A 19,384-nucleotide genomic window follows, 5' to 3' on the forward strand; every position below is an offset into this window, starting at 1 on the left:
TTCGCATTATGACCTGCAATGGCAAACAAATATTCAGCAAATTACCGTAATTTGAAATTGTTCCAGAAGTTTCATCTTGAGTAGTTTTTAGTTCAATAACAGGGTGTCTACCAAAATAACACATACAGAATTGTTGACTTCTTCTGGACTTTTCTTGACCTTTTTTTCCGTTTTTATTAACGTTTAATTATTTGACCATTACTTAGGTAAAGTTGGAAATAAGTAATTAAGAAAATAAATATTAATTTAATGAACACCCCTCCCCAAGGGCCAGTTAAGATGAAAACTGATGATATATTTAAGAAGAGAATTAGACCTGCTTTATCTATTAAAGCATCCTGAATTGTTTTTGGAGCCTAGCGAGGTTTTGGCATCTGGACTCACAGCCAGTATAATCTTATGCGGGGCTTCTGTGTCTATATATTTGTGATTATCCCCATAGGCGTAGCTAGAACTTTATATTTGGGTGTGCACAAAGAAAAAAATGAGGTCTTGTACCTTTTTAATAGCATATTTTGCAACACAATCACTTGGCTCTTTAACTGCACTGATGTTTGTAAAGGAATATACATTCACTAAATGACAGTGTTGAAAATTTCTGAATATATGTAGTAGAAAAAATCAAATTGCATAGAAATTACACACACACAACATGTTCATAAATGTTACAAACAAATACATCAAAATACACGTCATCTATAACAAGAGACGTCTGTCAAAAGGTACAATGTTCTTAAACTCATCAATAACTTCATTTACACCAATAGAATAAACTAAGCTTTTTCCTGTTCCACAAATAGCAAGAGCAGGGCTTCCAATCTATCCTGCTTCTGAGTTGCTCTTAATTTAGTTTTAACTTGGGTAAGCTTGGAGTAAGCTCTCTCTCACACGTGCAGCTTCTGACAGGTATAGAAGAAAGGCGCTGTAGTACAGAGTAGAATGCAGTAAATATCTCCTTTCTCCAATGACATCAAAAAATCGAAAATCTATAGACACTCGTTTCATCAGCGATAATGAACACGTTTGTACCAAGTAATAATGACATTTTCAACTTCTTACAAACTGCCGCTTATTTTCTGTCTTATTGAAATATCTGTCTTTAATTCTCTTTGATAAAGCAGCCCATTAGGGTGTGCCTAGGCACACCCCGTAGCTACGCCTATGATAATCCCATCATCCATCTTATCTTACCACCATTCATCATCAACGCGATTAGCCAAAGGGACAGAAAAAGTTACGTCAAATAAACTAAATCAACCATTCAGTCTTTGCAAAAAATTTTTGACCACAAGTATAATTTATTGCCTTCTTATTGACTTCTTGACCTACTTGTAGATTTCTTTACTTTTCCTTGATTTCCATGACTTTCTTGACTGGCAAACACATTGATTAACTTTACACTCCTGCTTTACAATCAAATTATATTGAATAAGAATGGGAAACACCTTGTTCCATCAGGCAAGAAATTCCGCTCAGGTATTAAACAGTGACATCATCACAAATTGGTCCCAAAAAATTGTTCATTAATTGCTTCCATTTTCCTGTTTGTTTAATAGCAGGACAAACTTTTTTTCTTTTTGGGTAATGACTGAATCAAAATAAATTTCACTATTGAGTTTGGAAGCGCAGTCCACAGACTTGTAACTTGCATGTTTTTTCCTGTTACGCATTTCCCTAATTAATATTATCTGATGCTCAAAATGTAGGACATTTATGATATTTTTCAAATTCCTCCCGGACACCGAACATAAGGTTTAAATGTAGGACATGTCCAGGAAAAACCGGACGTCTGGTAAGCCTATACTTCACACGTCTGTACAAACACTGTTATCATCATTATCAATGTAGAAATTACTCCCCTCCCCATACTTGGTTGAAAGATTGACCCTGATGTTTGGCAAGTCTTGCGATGACTACGTAAAAATGTCACGCTTCGCCACTGTGTGGCAAGTAGTATTATTGGTGGCATAATTCACACCTCCTTAATTACAATTAGAATAATCATAACAGAGCTGAAAGTGAGTTATTCGTAAAAAATACGAGCTATGTTTTTGCAGATAAATGAAGACGTGGCATGGTCTACTGTCGGATTAAAAATTATACATACTCGAGTTTGGACTCCAATTAAAAATTAAACAGTAGACCTACATAAAAACGGTTTACATCAAAATTTAGCTTATTCAATTCTGCATTAATCTATAGTAACCAATTTTGTATTCGAGTAAGCCTTCTATTTTTTATCGTCATGAGAACAAAAAAGTGCATTTTTTTTAGTTTTGCAAACAATCGCTCTCTTCGAAATTCTATAAATAAAAAACGGGTGGTAACATTGTGATGAAATTTTTGTATGATGCAGGCAGAAAGGTTTTAAACCCAATTCTTAATTTTCAAATATTAAAAATTTTTCAAAAAAACATTATCATCAATTTTGCGGAACAACTTTTTCTTAAATTCAAACACAATATTGGTCTTGTTTTGAAGCTCTTTGCATCTGTTTTCAAAATCCATTATCATTGTCAATTCAGATTGCGAAACCGATTTTATACAGATATTCATTCAACGGAGTAAAGATGTACGTGGAACATGGCAACATCCCACAGTTTCTACGGTTCAATGGACATCGTTGTGTGCGGTGTTGCCATGAGTGCCCCTTTCAAGAGTTTGTTGGCATGCTTTGATGAGAAAGGACTTTCAGAAAAGAAGTGGTAGAATGAATCATCTGCTTCTAATCTTCTTAGGGACTTGATATTAGTAAAATTGGCTTGACACATGCGTTGAAATTTTTTATCCAATAAATCATGCATATTTTATCTCAATCAAAATTTCTGCTCACAGCAGCACTGTACAAAACTGAATATGTCTTTTGGTGGATGCATCCCCCCCCCCCACACACACACATATAATATGTTTCTCTGGTCAGTCTTCTGTTTTTACAGACTTTTACTTTCTTCAAAGTAGACATTTCGGCTGTAATAACTAATAAAGAGTATTCACATATGTTATGATGTTCCTCTGAACACACCCAAATTTTAACCTCATTTCCACGTACTTCACCTCGGCAACTTCAGTCTTGCAGGCCAACGAGACTCTGTTATCTGGACCTACGGCCAGCACAATCCATTGTAGGGTTGTTTCATTTGATATTTTGTTCTCCACTTTTTGCACAGATAGGCTAATCCGGAGTGGACCTACAGTTTAATGCGGGATCTGAACCACTTTGTGCCTCCATAGGGTATCGAACCCAGGTCCCCTTGATTACAAGGCAATGACGTTCACTAAGCCATCGGGGATGCTACCTTTGTTATGGTTGCATGTTCTCCTGTGTTTTGCTATAGAAATATATGTGCTGAGTGCCCCAGTACAGCCTCGGTTTTTACCCTGGGTAAGGAGATTTTATACACATGCATGGTGCTGACACATACAAAACTTGAATTTCAACCAATCAATAACATTCTTCCATGAACATCGGTAACATTTAAACAAAATTCATGGCTTGTTAGCAGGCTACAACAACAACAACAACTTAAATAACAATTATTATTATTATTTTTGTTTGGAACATTTTCTTCTCAGATGCCTAGATTATTAATAAATTAATGATAAACATAAAATTAATAGTAAAAAAAGGGGGTGCGCAGTTTAGGAAAGTTCAAGAACCGCTGCTCTAAAAGATAAACTATGAGGCTTCATTTTGATATTTGACCACCACAGCAAACATCTCTATCAAAGTTCTATCAATTCAGCCACAACACATCACTGTCTGCCAAAACTCTACGCTGTGCCAAACCTTTCAGAAACACGACAATTATGTCCCAATATTGTTTGTGAACAACAGTAAATTTGGCAACATTACAGAAGAAGAAAAATCATTCAATAACAAAAGTTTTATAGTAAAGCAGTCAAACAGTTCATTGTTTCATAATGATATATCATTTCATAACACAAAACTCAAACTAAACCCAAACAATGTCACAGAATTCAGGTCCATGTAGTAGTGAACATTGAACAATGGACACAACCCTTACCAAATAGTATGTTTGTCAGGCCAAATAAAGATGAAAGCCACTTTTTCTACAACACACTTGATTTTTATTCTTCTCGCATGGAAACAAAACCACAATTGTTGACAACATAAACATATTTCACCAAGAAAAAATTATTAAACATCATGTTCACAAACAACACCAGTGCCGAAAGGTTTAACTAAAACAAAACTGAGGACAGGACCTTAACAACAAAATTTACCAACAACTAACCCTATACTGTTTCCGAGGATAAAAGTTGAGACTGTAAAAGGGCACTCATCTCACATGTGGACAAACACGCATCATCACAACCACACAGAGGATTACCAGGTGTGCCGGTTAATAATTCTTAATTGATCCGAAAGAAAACAAGTGTATCTGGGGAAAAAGCTTTTTACTCAAAGTATGCGCCATCGCTAGCTATACATTGTGCAAATCTGTCCGTCAAATTGTGGATGCCCTTCCAGAAAAATCGTTCACATTTTGAGGTGATCCAGTCAGCAAGCCATTGTTCGACATCTTCGTAGTTGTTGAAGTGTTGCTGGGAAAGTGAGTGAGACATCGATGAGAACAAGTGGTAGTCTGAAGGGGCTAAGTCTGGCGAATATGGTGGGTGGAGCAAGAATTCCCAGCCAAGTGCAGAAATGGTGTCTCTGACGCCTTTCGCTGTGTGTGATGAGGCATTGTCGTGCTGCAAATTCACTTTTCCGTGTCTTGTCGCCCAATCTGGGCACTTTTCGATCAATGCATGGTTCAAATTGATGAGTTGTTGATGGTAGCGAACGGCATTCACTGTTTCACCTGGTTTCAGAAGCTCATGATACACTACACCCTTCTGATCCCACCAAATGCACAGCATTGTTTTCCTTCCGAAGCGATTCGGTTTTGCGGTCGATGTTGAAGGTTGTCCTGGGTCAACCCATGACTTTTTGCATTTTGGGTTCTCGAAGTAGATCCATTTTTTGTCCCCAGTCACTATCCGATGCAAGAAAGACTTTCTTTTATGCCGAGAAAGCAACACTTCACACACCATTTTTTGCTTTTCCATTTGTCTGTCGTTCAGATGATCTGGGACCCATGTTCCAGCTTTCTGGATCTTTCCCATGGTATGAAGACGATCAGATATGGTCTGGCGACCAACATTTAACCTCTTTGCCAGTTGTTGTTGTGTTTGTGTATCGACTTCGTCTAACAGTGCTTGCAATTCGGCATCTTGGAATTTTTTCGGCTGGTCCGGGTGATCATTGTCTTTCAAGTCGAAATCAACACTTTTGAATCATCGAAACCAACGCACACACCCGTCTTGCGTTAGGACATTGTCACCGTACGTTTCCACAAGGATACGATGGCTTTCACTCACGTTTTCCTTTTGAACAAGAAAAGTAGGACATGCTGCACATGCTCCTTATTTGGTTTGAAGGTCAACATGTTTCCCACACAAACCCAATATCACGATCACTTTGCACATCCACGGCATTTTGACAGGTACTGTCCTGGCAACACACTGACGTAACAGTTGAGACTGTGCACCAACCCTTGCTTCCAGCGCCATCCAGTGAGGAAATTAAGGTGGAAAAATTGTTGTTCCCTCCGGCAGGAATTCCTTGTGGATCATGCCATCACTGTCAAAGAAAGTGATAAGCATCGTTTTGATGCATGATTTTTACGCCTTGACCTCCTTCCGACGGGGTGATGCAGGAGAACGCCATTCCATGCTTTAGCGTTTCGTTTCAGGGTCGTACCTCACACACCAGCTCTCATCCTCTGTAGCAATGCATTGCAAGAAATTTGGATCTGAATCCTCCAGATTTCTTTCTCTTCCCACGCCTCAAAATCGCTTTGAAAGGTCAGAGATTTGAGGATATTCCGGACATCCAACGGAAGGTGACGAGGGTCTTGAACACAATCCCGAAAGAACACTTTTCTAAAAGTTTCTAGGACATGTACAGCCGTTCTCAATGGTGCATAGCCATGGGAGGGGACTACTTCGAAGGACAGTAAGGTAGGTTTCATTAAGAATTTGTCTACTTTCGATATTCAGGATCATTCACCGAACTTTATTGTCAGAGGTTGTATCATCACAATATTTGGCGATATATATCGTGGAGACGATATATTGCCAATATCATGATACAGAAAAAATATTGTATCGTCTGTGATGATATTTTCTTCACGATGTATCACAATATTAAATCTCCGATATCATCCATCCCTACCCCAGTGGTTTTGTGCAAAATGTACAGCTTATTTAACATTATTTTTCCACTTCTTTATGTTAATTGCAAAAATGACTACCAATTCAAACAACAAATCCAATGAAGCACCATTGAGATTTGGACCCAGAACCTTCATCCCTGAAGTAATGACAATTCATAAAAATAAAAAAAAAAGTAAAAAATGCTGTAACTATCACTGAGAGGATGACTAATATACAAGAAACGTGATCATACATTATTTTCAGTTTCAAAAAGACAGAATTAATGACTGGTTGGTTTAATGTCACTTAGTAGCTGAGGAAAACCAGCCACAAGAGACGGTAGACGATTTGAACCTGCACCACTTCCTGAATATAAGTTACTTGACGGTGATGATGACCGCGATCCAGCCTTAACCTTCTTTACTCATTCATTGTTCTACAGAAATTTTTGATTGTCTGTTACTGAAATTCACGAGTTACAAGATGAATTATTTGAATGAATAGAATTCATTAAGTCATATCATTTGTACAAGATTTTTGCAACAGACTTTTGTATCAAAAATTGTTAATGAAGCATCCCATCATGTGACAGTTACAGTTACAAATGAATTTTGTACTTGCCTTAACCAGAACATTCCTAGCAGCTTCTATTCCATAAATTTCAGCCATTCTTGAAATGTCATTCGAGTATATTTTATTCAAATCTAGCAAGTCTTCGTAATAAACCATTTCCTGAAAGAAAATAATGATTAATGTTAGATGTAACAATAACTATTATAGCCTGAGATTGTTTCAAGTCCACTTTATGCACAGAAGGGATAATCTGGACTGGGCCTACAGTTAAAAGTGGGATCTGAACCACAATGCCTACAGTTAAAAGTGGGATCTGAACCACAATGCCTACAGTTAAAAGTGGGATCTGAACCACTATGTGCTTCCACCGGATATCAAACCTGGAACCTGTTGATTAAAAGATGACAACGAATAACCATTATTAAATTCTACACATTACAGTGGTAACTCGATTTTACATTTTCCAAGCGACCAAGCTGGGAAAACGTAAAATGCAGGAAAATGTAAAATCAAGGAAAATTTTATAACATCTTGGTATGGTGGGATCATCACGATTGAATGTATAATGCAGGAAAATGTGAAATCCGGGAACGTAAAATTGTGGTTCCACTGTAATTATATTCTACAAAACAATATTTTATAGGGCCTTCACAAAAACATGCAACATTTCTAATCCTGGGACCTGCAGTCTAGATCAACGCTCTTGTTCTCTGAAGCAATAGCATGTACTTCCCACTCCTTTTCGGTAGCTTCATGTTTTGGAATATCGCGCAACCTTCTAGCGCCAGGTGCATTTTAGTTTCAGAGCAATAGACACCTGGGGGTTGCACAGACCATGTGACGCAGTTTGCATAAGTCTTTTGGCAAGCAACCTTGTATGAGAATCAGAGTTGATGATCCGTTTTTCAAAGAAAATATTCTTGAAATAAAAAATAAACTTGAATAAGTTACAAGCAGAAGTGATTTATCAGATCTGGAGTCTGATCATAAAAGTGATAATGAAGTACTTATCTCCACTGACTATCACTACAATCAATTAGCTTTTTCCACTCATTTTGACATTGTGCAGAATTTTCTTTGTGTGAATTTCTTTATCTGATTTTGTTTTCATTGGGTAACTACATGTATGTTCTGTGATAATTGAATAACTAAATTTTTTTTTTTATCTTACAGTCCCTGAAAATGTATTTACAAAGCAGTTTACGAAAAACGAACAGATTTTTGTAGTGTTAGATACATTGAGTAATAAAAACTGCAATAACGGAAATAGTGGACAAAATGGGACCACACTATGCCATTTGCATTACAATCTGGCACCATACCAGTTACGGGTTAAGTAATTATGCTTATGTTATGTTCAGTTTATATTCCAGGCCACCAGGCCATTTTACTTCAAATCAGACATGCAAGCCATAAATGTGCTCCTTGATCATCACTGCTTTCTTTGCAAAAAATATATGCAATAGCGTGTTCAGACATTTATTATAATATAATCTACAGTGCCTTTCACGGTAGAGTTGGCCATGGAGCAGCAGCTAGCACGCACATCTGTGTGAAGTGTTAAGGTGTTAACAACTGATTTAAATTGTTTTGTTTTAATTTATGTATTACTGGTGATTTCCTGCAGTTTTTTTATTATTATAATATATATATATCTCTAAGTGTCGTCGATCTTTTATCTTCTATCTTGAAAATGCGACTCAGATCGCGAAATATAGAATTATTTCTCTTCGTGTGGTAAGTGTTTACTGTCTCCTTCATCATTTGTAATTATCCGCCCTTCTGGCACCTTTTCTGACCCTATTCCTGTATATATATACAGGGTGTTAATTTTAACTTGACATATCAAAATAGCGGGAGTGATATGCATGTGAGGAAAATTTGGTCCAAACAAACCATGATCCTTGTCGGGGGGGAAAGTTAATGGCGTACAAATGAGCCCCCGCACAGGGCCCCCCTGGGGAGCAGGGGGGCACGTTGTGTTTTTCAAATAGGAACCCCCAAATTTTGTTTCATTTTGGGATTCGCGGAGTCAAAATAAATAATAATTATGCTTGACATGGGTGCAACAACGTGCGAAATAAAAATGATATGGCCATGTTTGGAAACACGTAAATGTCGTGCATGGAAAAACGGTAACAGGCCCCCACGAAAATACGAAGAATGGCGTGTGCAGAGGAAAATTTCATTGCTGTCGATGGTGTCATTGAAGAGTGGAAGCAGTACCAAAAGAAGAGTGCGGAGGGGATAGGGGGAGGGGGCAGCATGCAACGAACAAAGTGGAAATAAATCTGCTGGATTAATGCAGATGGCATGGAGATGAGGGAAACACAAAAACGTATTCAGGGATGCCAGAAAAGTGTAGGAGATGGGAACGATGGAATGCAAATACTATTACCCTCGAACCTGTGGGGTGCTTGTTTCACGTGAGTTCCCTTGCCTCTCACCTGTGGGGTGCTTGTTTCAAGTGAGTCCCCTTGCCTCTCACCTGTGGGGTGCTTGTTTCATGTGAGTCCCCTTGCCTCTCACGTGTGGGGTGCTTGTTTCAAGTGAGTCCTCTTGCCTCTCATCTGTGGGGTGCTTGTTTCACGTGAGTCCCCTTGCCTCTCACCTGTGGGGGTGGGGTGGTGCATGGGCATACATGCCTTACCCAAGCAAATGCTCGAAATGGTGACCATGAACGTCGATGTATTTATTTATTCTTGCATGAAATGACTGTTCACAACGCAAAAGTGTGGCGGCATCAATTTGTGTGCAAGCATTTCGTATTCGTTGCATCATGTCGTTGCGCGTTGTGGGTACAGTTTGATACACCATTCCTTTAAGAAAACCCCACAAAAATAAATCTGGCGCAGTAAGGTCTGGTGATCTAGCCGGCCAATTGACAGGACCACGTCGTCCGATCCAACGATGATGGAACTTGCGCGTTAATACTTCCCGCACTATGGCAGCATAATGCGCTGGACAACCATCATGCTGATACCACATGGCCTGTCGCTGTGCAAGGCTTAGATCCTCCAGCAATATCGGTAGTTCGTCCTGCAAGAAATTGCGATACTTTCGCCCATTCAATGTACCGTCAATGAAAAACGGACCAAAGAGTTTGTCACCCATGATGCCACACCATACGTTCACTGACCACGGGCGTTGATGTTCAACTTCACGCAACCAGTGTGGGTTGTCGGCACTCCAGTAGTGCATGTTGTGCCGGTTAACCTGGCCATGGTTTGTGAATGTTGCTTCGTCGGAGAACAGAACGTCCCGAAAGAATACCGGATTTCGATGTATTTGTCCACGTGTCCATTCACAAAACACCATCCGTGCACGGAAATCATCACCATGAAGTTCCTGGTGCAGGACACATGGTACGGGTGAAACTTGTGCCTCTTGAGTATGTTCCAAACACTGACATGGGACATCCCACTCTGGCGAGCTATGTTACGCGTGCTGGAATGGTGATCATCTTCCACTGCAGCTAATACAGCGATTTCATTATTTTCCCCAGTGACAGTTCTTCGATGCCGTCTTTGTTGCGGACAAACGCTTCCTACTGTTGCAAATTGCTTGACAACCCTTTCGAAAGTCGACCGCGAACGCACTCTGTTCGGATAGCGTCTGGCATATTCGGTGACAACATTGTCCATTTCGTCGACATTCACCATACATGAATATCATTTCAATTCTGTCTTCCACAGATACACGCTCCATCGTCCTAGGTATACCTGCACTTTTACCCTGCACTCACTTCGAACACGGGCACGTCAACTAACCTTCTGAAGCACTCACGCCCAATAACCACCTATTTCCCCAAGCAAACACGGGCACGGAGAGCTGACTTCAACGCAAGGTCAAATGGCGTAGTTTGTACCTTACGTGTGCCTGGCGTCTGATAACAGCTGATCCGACAACGTCGGTGGCGATAACATACTCTTCGCGTGCGTTCTGGAAACACGATTTACATCCCCTACCTCTTCACTTTTCTGGCACAGGCACAGTTCGTTATTTTGTTTCCCTCATATCCTTGGCATCTGCATTAATCCAGCAGATGTATTTCCACTTTGTTCGTTGCATGCTGCCCCCTCCCCCTATCCCCTCCACACTCTTCTTTTGGTACTGCTTCCACTCTTCAATGACACCATCGACAGCAATGAAATTTTCCTCTGCACACGCCATTCTTCGTATTTTTGTGGGGGCCTGTTACCGTTTTTCCATGCACGACATTTACATGTTTCCAAACATACACATGGCCATATCTTTTTTATTTCGCATGTTGTTGCACCCATGTCAAGCATAATTATTATTTATTTTGACTCCGCGAATCCCAAAATGAAACAAAATTCGGGGGTTCCTATTTGAAAAACACAACGTGCCCCCCAGGGGGGCCCTGTGCGGGGGCTAATTTTACGCCATTAACTTTCCACCCCCGACAAGGATCATGGTTTGTTTGGACCAAATTTTCCTCACATGCGTATCACTCCCGCTATTTTGATATGTCAAGTTAAAATTAACACCCTGTATATATATATATACACACACACACAAATACATACATACATACATACATATATATATGTACAACACTCTTGTCATTACAAATTCTTGTAGGGAAGAAAGTTAGAAGGTGTTTTCCAGCAGAATTACCAGATATTCCTGTTCCACATAGAGACAGTGCTCGAAAACTTGTGAAGAATTAAAAGAAAATATCAGGTGAGAAATTGAAGCAATTTCAGAAGAGGAATTGATACATGTTAGTTTGTCTCACCACACACCTCCATCCACTCTTGCATGTGTACGTAGTCAAGTAGCACAATCAACTCCTTTCCCTTCCAGAGGACAGTTACATCAGGGAGCATAGTGATGTTCATTTCTGCCCTCTACTGGCAATTTAATAAAAACAGTGCCTTTAGTTCCACTAGATCCTGAGAAACTGATATCAGTTATCAATACGACTCCAAGGATTGAAGTGCCTGCAGTATAACCTTGGGTTCTTGTGGATCCATGCCATCCATGGCTTATGGGGTACTAGTACAACTATTTTTGACTTGCACGGGAGCATGGATTTTTCACGGAGTTAAACCATGTATCTGTCAGATACTTGTTTGTGAGCAACGATGTGCATGCATCTTAATGGGGGTTAAATTAAATTTAATTTTAAATTTAAAATATATTGCATGGACATTTCAGGCTTAATTATACATGCTTACAGACTGCCTTTTGAAGCTGACGCACTTCAATCACTCCACCATATCCTCACGAGAAGTTGACTGTGGCAACTAACTGTGTGCATGAAATTAAGTATGTATGAGCGTCACTATCAAACTAATCAGTGTATTTTTATTGTATATTTTTTGGTTAGTGAATCGCAAGAATTGCACGAGAGAATGCATGAAAGAGATTTTTAAATAATCATTGCCACTTTGTTTAAATAACAAACCTTTCATTAATTGATTAAAGACTATTTCGATTGTTATTACTAAGGGATAATAACATGTATATTTGCATAAAAAGGATGGGAAATTATTCAGGTTATTGTTAAAATTTGTTGATCCAATATTTGAAGAATATTTATCCATGTTAATTGTTTTATGACTGGAATGTTCATGAAAAGAATAAAATGTTCATAAGAGATATTTTTACCTAACATAGACACACTTAGTCTTTGTAAATTCAAAAACTTTGTTCTACTTGGAATTTATAATAAATAGGTCAAATTTTTTTAAAAAAATGAACTTTATTGTCTTGACTATGTCATTTTAAAAGGAATTAAAATTTTGGTAGAGCCTGATATTCTGACTGCAATAGTCACGGCACAGAAGTGTGCAAAAAAAAAAAAAAAAAAAAAAAAAAAGTATTTTGTTTCACGTCAGAGTAATAGAGGAAGTGTGCTCAAGAGATTTGTGGGAATACGTAGGGCAGCTATACAACTGCCATTGTACCTCCACCACTCCCTTGGACACGGAACGGAGTGACTCAAAAGATATTAAATAACATTACTTATTAGATCCATGACAAACTATGAGGATAAGATTCCTTACTAGCGGTTAAGTTTTCTTGTTGGGTAGATATAAAGGAAATATTTATATTGTATTCATTAAAATTTTGAATATTTGGTTGGAATATACAACAATAAATGTGACTGTTTGTTTGCTCTCAGATGCCAACGAGAACACTTGGTCTGTGATATACGTGGGTGAATCAAAAAGTAAGTTACACCTCCCTCAAAAAGACAAACAAAACACATTTAACTTTTTTCGACATAGTCACCAAGGTGTTCCAAGCACTTTTCGTATTGAGTGACCAGTTTTTCAATTCCTTGTGTGTAAAAATTCCGTCCAATTTCTTTGAACCACTTTGAGACTGCTTCCTGCACTTCCTCATCTGACGCTTAACGCTGACCCCCTAGGTCTTGTTTGAGAGGCCTGAAAAGGTGGTAGTCACAGGGTGCCAAATCGGGGCTATATAGGGAGGGTAGACTACACTTCCCACTTGAATTTCTGCAGTAAATCCTGTGTGACACCTGCTGTATGGGGGGTAGCGTTGTCGTGAAGTACAACAAAACCATCACTCAATCTTCCGGGCCTTTGACCTTTAATGGCTTTTCTCAGCTTCTTTAAAGTCTCACAGTACGTTGCGGCATTGATTGTTGTACCTCGGGGCACAAACTTACTCACATGACCTTTTGAACCATTGGACAGGTTTTGTCTTTTCTTGGTGGTGGTGAATCCTTGTGTCTCCATTTCATGGATGCTCTCTTTGTCTCGGGAGTGTATTGGTGCATCCAGGACTCATCTCCTGTGATGATTTTGCTCAGAAACTGAGGAACATCCATGGAATAATGCTGAAGAAATGACAGCGCAACATCAAAACATTGATTTTTGTGCCCATCGGTTAACAAGCGCGGCACCCAGCGAGAGCACAGTTTACGATAACCCATCTGATCATGAATCAGCATAGACGCACTACCATAGAATATGTTCAGTTCACTTGCAATCTCTTTAATTTTCACGCGGCGGTTAGCAACAATGATTGCATTCACACGCTCCACGTTGTCGATAGTGTTCACAGTTGCAGGCTGCCCGACACGCGGTTTGTTGTTCACTTTTGATCTTCCCTCTTCGAAGATCTGGCACCATTTTGCGATAATGGGGCGTGACATTGCATTCTCACCATACACCTCCACAATTTGGCGATGGATTACACTCAGATTATGCCTTTGTGCCCACAAAAATCGGACAACGGAGTGCACCTCAATATTGGACGCCACCTCAATACGACGTGCCATACTCACACTGTGACTACTCACATACTAAACCAGCTGAAGCACGGCTGCTTCTGGTGTGTGAAGAAAACATTCCAGACAGTGTTGCCACCAAGTGTGATTATTTTATCTCTCTTAGTAGAGGAACACGGGTCGGGTGTAAATTACTTTTTGATTCACCCTAGTACATTATATGTATAAAAGGAAATGGCAGCTTTACAATACGGTCGGATCCTATTTTTTCTTCCAGCTTCCAACATTAAAAAAAATCCTTCCTTTAAGTGAAACGATGCTACAGACAAATCACTACTTGGTTTGAATATAATGTTCTCCGCTACAATTAATGATCATAGAGAGTATTACAATCTATAATTTTTGTCTGACTTCGCTTGGAGCCAGAAGGTTAAAAACACAACACAACAAATGAGAAACTTAATTCCTAACTTTCAACCCTTTCTCAGAATCATTAGGGTCAGGGCCGTGGAGGTAGGAAGAGGAAAGAAGTACTGGAGGAGGTTCTGCACTGTCTGTGGGATGTTTGGTTGATTTTGACAGATATTGATTGTCTAGTTGTCAAGAAATCTCAGCACCTACCTCCAAATTATGGCCATCTGTTTTAAGAGTTAAATGGTTAGTTTCTGGATTTATGTAGGTAAAGGCCCTTCTTATCCCAGGTATTTCATGAATTATTGCCTTTTCAGCACAATCCTTCACAAGATTAGACATATCGACTGCCTTTTGTGCCAAAGGCATCTGCAAATGAAGAGAAAAATTAAATTAATTTACCTACGTAATAACTAAGAAAAAATATAAAACTTGCAAAATTGCACTGCACCAGTTATCAAAATTGAAAATATTGAATCAAATTTATTTACTGATGCAGGCCAGTGCAGATATTCTGTGGGGTTTTTGTGTACAAACCGTGTAACCCCTTCACTGTGTAGAATTCCATTTGTGCCGGTTTGTACCGTTAAAATTTTTGTTTGTACCGTAACCATTTTCCACTAATTTGTGTTCAAAGATGGCAGACATCAAATCACGGAATCTAACAATCTATGATTTCTCAGTTTCCGTAATGGTACAAACTGAGTAATCCCTTCACATCATAAGACATCGCTTGTACCTGTTTGTACCGTTGAAATTTTCGTTTGCACCATAACCATTTTCCACTAATTTGTGTTCAAAGATGGCGGACATTAAATCACGGAATCTAACAATCTATGATTTCTCAGTTTCCTTAATGGTACAAACTGTGTAATCTCTTCGCATCATAAGACATCATTTGTACCTGTTTGTACCATTGAAGTTTTCATCTGTACTGTAACCATTTTGCACTAATTTGTGTTCAAAGAAGGAGGACATCAAATCACGGAATCTAACTTAATCTATGATTTCTCAGTTTCCGTAATGGTACAAACTGTGTAATCGCTTCGCATCATAAGACATCATTTGTACCTGTTTGTACCGTTGGAATTTTCGTTTGTACCGTAACCATTTTCTACTAATTTGTGTTCAAAGATGGCGGACCTCAAATCACGGAATCTAACTTAACGAAATGTGTTTATGATTCACAACAATGCGTGGAAAGCTGGTTATTGTGTCCAGATCAAACAACCACGATCTTGTGAATCTACGGCAACTTGAAAAAACACCAAAGTTTAGGCTATCTTTCCCACGCTATATCTGTCGCGTTCTGTGGCAGACTGTAATTAGACTTATATCATGTTAATGAATGGTTCTCTGGCTGTACGAAGGTGTTTTTTAGATTTAGCTACGTGGGCTGAGAAGAAAGTAATGCCTGCGCAAAGCAAAGTTTGTAGATTTTAATTAGCTTCTTTCACATTGCATATATTTCTATATTTCTGTTAGAATCTTGCGTCGGCGTTACGGGGAGAAAAGGGGGTTGTAAGAAACCATACTCTCCAGTCAAAATAAGTAATTGTCAATTATGATAAAAATTCAATTTTAAGTTTAATAATCAAAATGGGGTAATTGTGATATTTTGTATATTTTGCTAGTTACACTTCCGTACGAATTAATCTGAACAATATATTTTTTTGTAATTTTCCTGATGGTTGGCAACAGTGTTCTGCTACACACTGCTTATTATTACTTATTCTTGGATTCTATGCTTCTTTTACATTGTTTACCCGTTTGTACATACATTGTTTACTCCTTGATCCAATAGTACCTAACTGCTCTGTCTGACGACTGTTTAAGTCTAAAGGTGCATTTATTTCCATGAGTTTTACTGGTGAGATTTTCTTGTGAGATTTATAATACCTATCTTTCTTCAATTGATATGACTGCCAGGAAGTTTAGTGTGATTCTAGTATTATCGCATATGTCTGTGCCACAAAGAGAGGTGGCTACTAAATTTCATATTGGTGTATAGCTCGACCACAAGGAAAAAACCTTCCGTCCAAAGCGTTCGCGCAACTTCCCTGCCGTTATCGGTGTTCGGGGCAGTGTTGCCAGGTCAGATTTGAAAAATTCGGGAGATTGTTCCTTGGGAAACCAGAAGATCTGCTACAAAACCGATGATCTAATAGTAGCGGATGAACGGCGCTGGAGTGGCGCGCATTGTTTACGGTGTAAACGTCACAGATGCTTTTGTAACAATGGTGATAAACCCAGCACCCTGTGTTTGGCGAACATATACCGAAGATCTCCATTTCAGGAGTGGACATGTTTCAAACAAAAGAAAGTAAACCGCCCGAGGGAACCAACCAACATCTTTCATCTCTTCCGCATTTTCTGGTTAGAGGGTGCGTGGAAAACACCCTCAAATGTGCCCTTTTTCAGCACCGACACAAGGGGTTTGCGATGCCTCTATTATCGCGAGGAATTTTTATGACAGGAAATGGTAGAAAGTTGTGTTCACAGATGAAGCTAACGTGCCGCCTTTCGTTGTCGGCGATTTTCCACAATCTTTCAAGTCGAATGCTAACAATAACAAATCAATTTGCCTTCTGCTGGTGTTCGGTGTACAGCTATCGATAGGGGTGGGTACACGTCCTGCACCATAATGAGAAAATGCATTACGTATGTGAAATATATTTGGTGAATTAGACAGCATGTCTTCCTCAATAATTCAAGATAGCAACGCTTATGCTAGGGTGCCACCCATCCTCCCCATCTGCTAGAAATACACACACACACCCACAAACACATGCATGTATAACATAATTTGCCCACGCTACGAAGTCAGTGTTTCTACCTCGTAAGGCAAGTACATTTCACTGTGTTTGTGTCACTTCATCCATTTCATCAGTATTTCATTCATCCATATTGTCGTACTTACCCGTAGAGGCACAAAAGCGACGTAAAATAACTAAAATAGAAATAGAGTTTTGGGGTGGGATAAAATACAGCCATCTAAAAATAGTAATGTAGTAAAAGTAATAAAATAATGTCCTAGCACAATTGAGTAGCGTTTGATTTGATTTTGATTTGGTGTTTTAAGTCCACTTTATGCACAGTAAGGCTAATCGGGACTGGACCTACAGTTTAAAGTGGGATCCGAACCACTTGTGCCTCCACCGGGTATCGAACCCGGGACCCCTTGATTACAAGGCGACGACGATACCACTGCGCCATCGGGGAGGCCCGTGAGTAGCGTTTGACATAATTTCACAGTTCAAACAGCACTTTTCACGGCTGAGTGAAGTTCCACTCCACATCTCCCCTCCATGTTCAAGTAAGATGAGCAGGAAACGTGTTTTTAAGCTAGCCGTTGGAGGTTCCATAGCAATAGTTAATTATGGAATCCTACCGAGAAATCAATAGGTCTGGCAACACTGACGTTGGCCGCTCTGAAGGCCCCTTCCTCCTGTCTTTTTCCCCCACCCGCCAGCGCGATGGGGTCTGCGCAGGTTTCTTTCCTTGTGGTTCCACTATAGGCACTGCAGATAAAATTATTCATTAGCACAAACTGACTGGTTTTATTTAAAAAAAAAAAATTAAAAAAAATGGGAAACTGTGCCAGGAAAGAAAATGTATGCCAACTCATGACAACTTTCTCCTCAGAAATAGGCTAAGTAAGACGTAGAACAGCAAAGGGAAAAAGTGAAAGGAATACAAAGGAATTCACGAGAAGGGGATGAGGGGAAAAGGACAAGAGAATATGTGTTTGTGAAACTCACTTTATCTCCCTACCTTCATTTTTTTGTATTTGGCTACTGTCCACCAATAACGGTGCCAGCCTGAAATAAGTGGGGGGCTACAGATTTCAGTTTCAAATTATCCAGGGGAGGGGCTAACTAACGTGGACAGAACGTTGGCCTGATTTTTGGTGGGAAGAAAGGGCAGAATCGAAAAGTTTTCCATCCCACAAAAATAATTTCCAGGACAATTTCGCTAAATAAGTGATGATTACGCAGTTTGTACCATTACGGAAACTGAGAAATCATAAATTAAGTTAATTCCGTGATTTAATGTCCGCCATCTTTGAATAAAAATTAGTGGAAAATGGTTGTGGCACAAATGAAAATTTCAATGGTACAATAATGTCTTTTGATGAGAAGGGATTACATGGTTTGTACATTTACAGGAACGGAGATAACATGAATTAAGTTAGATTCCGTGATTTCCTGTCCACCATCTTTGAACACAAATTACTGAAAAACTGTAAAGGTACAAATGAAACTTTTAACAGCACAAACCGGCACAAACTAAATTCTACAGAGCGACTTGCTTGAATTTTCGTTCTGTCATGGTGGAGGGGCCAACTTGACAGTTAGGAAGCTTTTAGTAGCTTCAAGCCTTCCATTTTTTATTAGTAATTAGTAATTACTGGAAAACCGAAATGGTATAACCAAAAATTTGAATGGCACAAACTGGCACAAACAAAATACAATCTATTTCATATGTTTCTTGTCATCTAGCTTTAAGTGGGGGGAAGGGGGCAAGCCCCCCCAAATTTGAATTTGATTTTCTCGAAAACCATTATGGTACAAACTAAAAAAATGTGTCACAAAACGGCACAAACGTCAAATATTCCAGTGTCAACATTTTTGTGATGGTACAAAACTGTTGGGGGGCTACGTCAAGTTGGCCCTCCCAAATTCAATTTATGATTACTTGAGAACCGTAATAGTACAAACGAAAGTAAAAGCGGTACAATCTGGCACAAACGAAGGAGAATCTTATGACATATTTAAATTGTTTGTACCATGTGGTGGTGGTGGGGGGGGGCAACTTGACAGGGCTGAATATATTTGCCTTTGATTGCAAGGCGACGACGCTACCATGACAACATAAAAGGCAGGACTAAAGTGCTGCACCCAAACATGACACTGAAGGCATGTAACTGCCTGGTGGTAAATGCTA

At 39.2% G+C, this 19,384-nt stretch overlaps 2 protein-coding genes across 2 annotated transcripts in view; both read right to left on the bottom strand.

Moving 5' to 3' along the window:
• Positions 1–19,384, bottom strand: part of LOC145993867 (DNA-directed RNA polymerase I subunit RPA1-like) — a 381,417-nt gene that overhangs the window by 45,139 nt on the left and 316,894 nt on the right. The window contains exons 29-30 of the mRNA XM_083129730.1: positions 14,648–14,806; positions 6,844–6,954 (exon numbers count right to left, since the gene is read on the bottom strand). Of these exons, the coding sequence (XP_082985856.1) occupies positions 6,844–6,954; positions 14,648–14,806 (270 nt within the window). The remainder of the gene's footprint in view (positions 1–6,843; positions 6,955–14,647; positions 14,807–19,384) is intronic.
• On the bottom strand, positions 9,442–10,113 carry LOC145994450 (uncharacterized). The gene has a single exon (XM_083130586.1). It carries the CDS (start codon positions 10,111–10,113, stop codon positions 9,442–9,444), a length of 672 nt encoding a protein of 223 aa, XP_082986712.1.

The sequence above is a fragment of the Lepisma saccharinum genome, chromosome 10 (genome assembly GCF_977018435.1).
Source record: "Lepisma saccharinum chromosome 10, izLepSacc3.1, whole genome shotgun sequence".
Lineage (NCBI taxonomy): Eukaryota > Metazoa > Arthropoda > Insecta > Zygentoma > Lepismatidae > Lepisma > Lepisma saccharinum.

Excerpts from the sequence above, each read along its gene's own strand:
- LOC145994450 (XM_083130586.1), bottom strand. The coding sequence starts at position 10,113 with ATGGTGTTTTGTGAATGGACACGTGGACAAATACATCGAAATCCGGTA.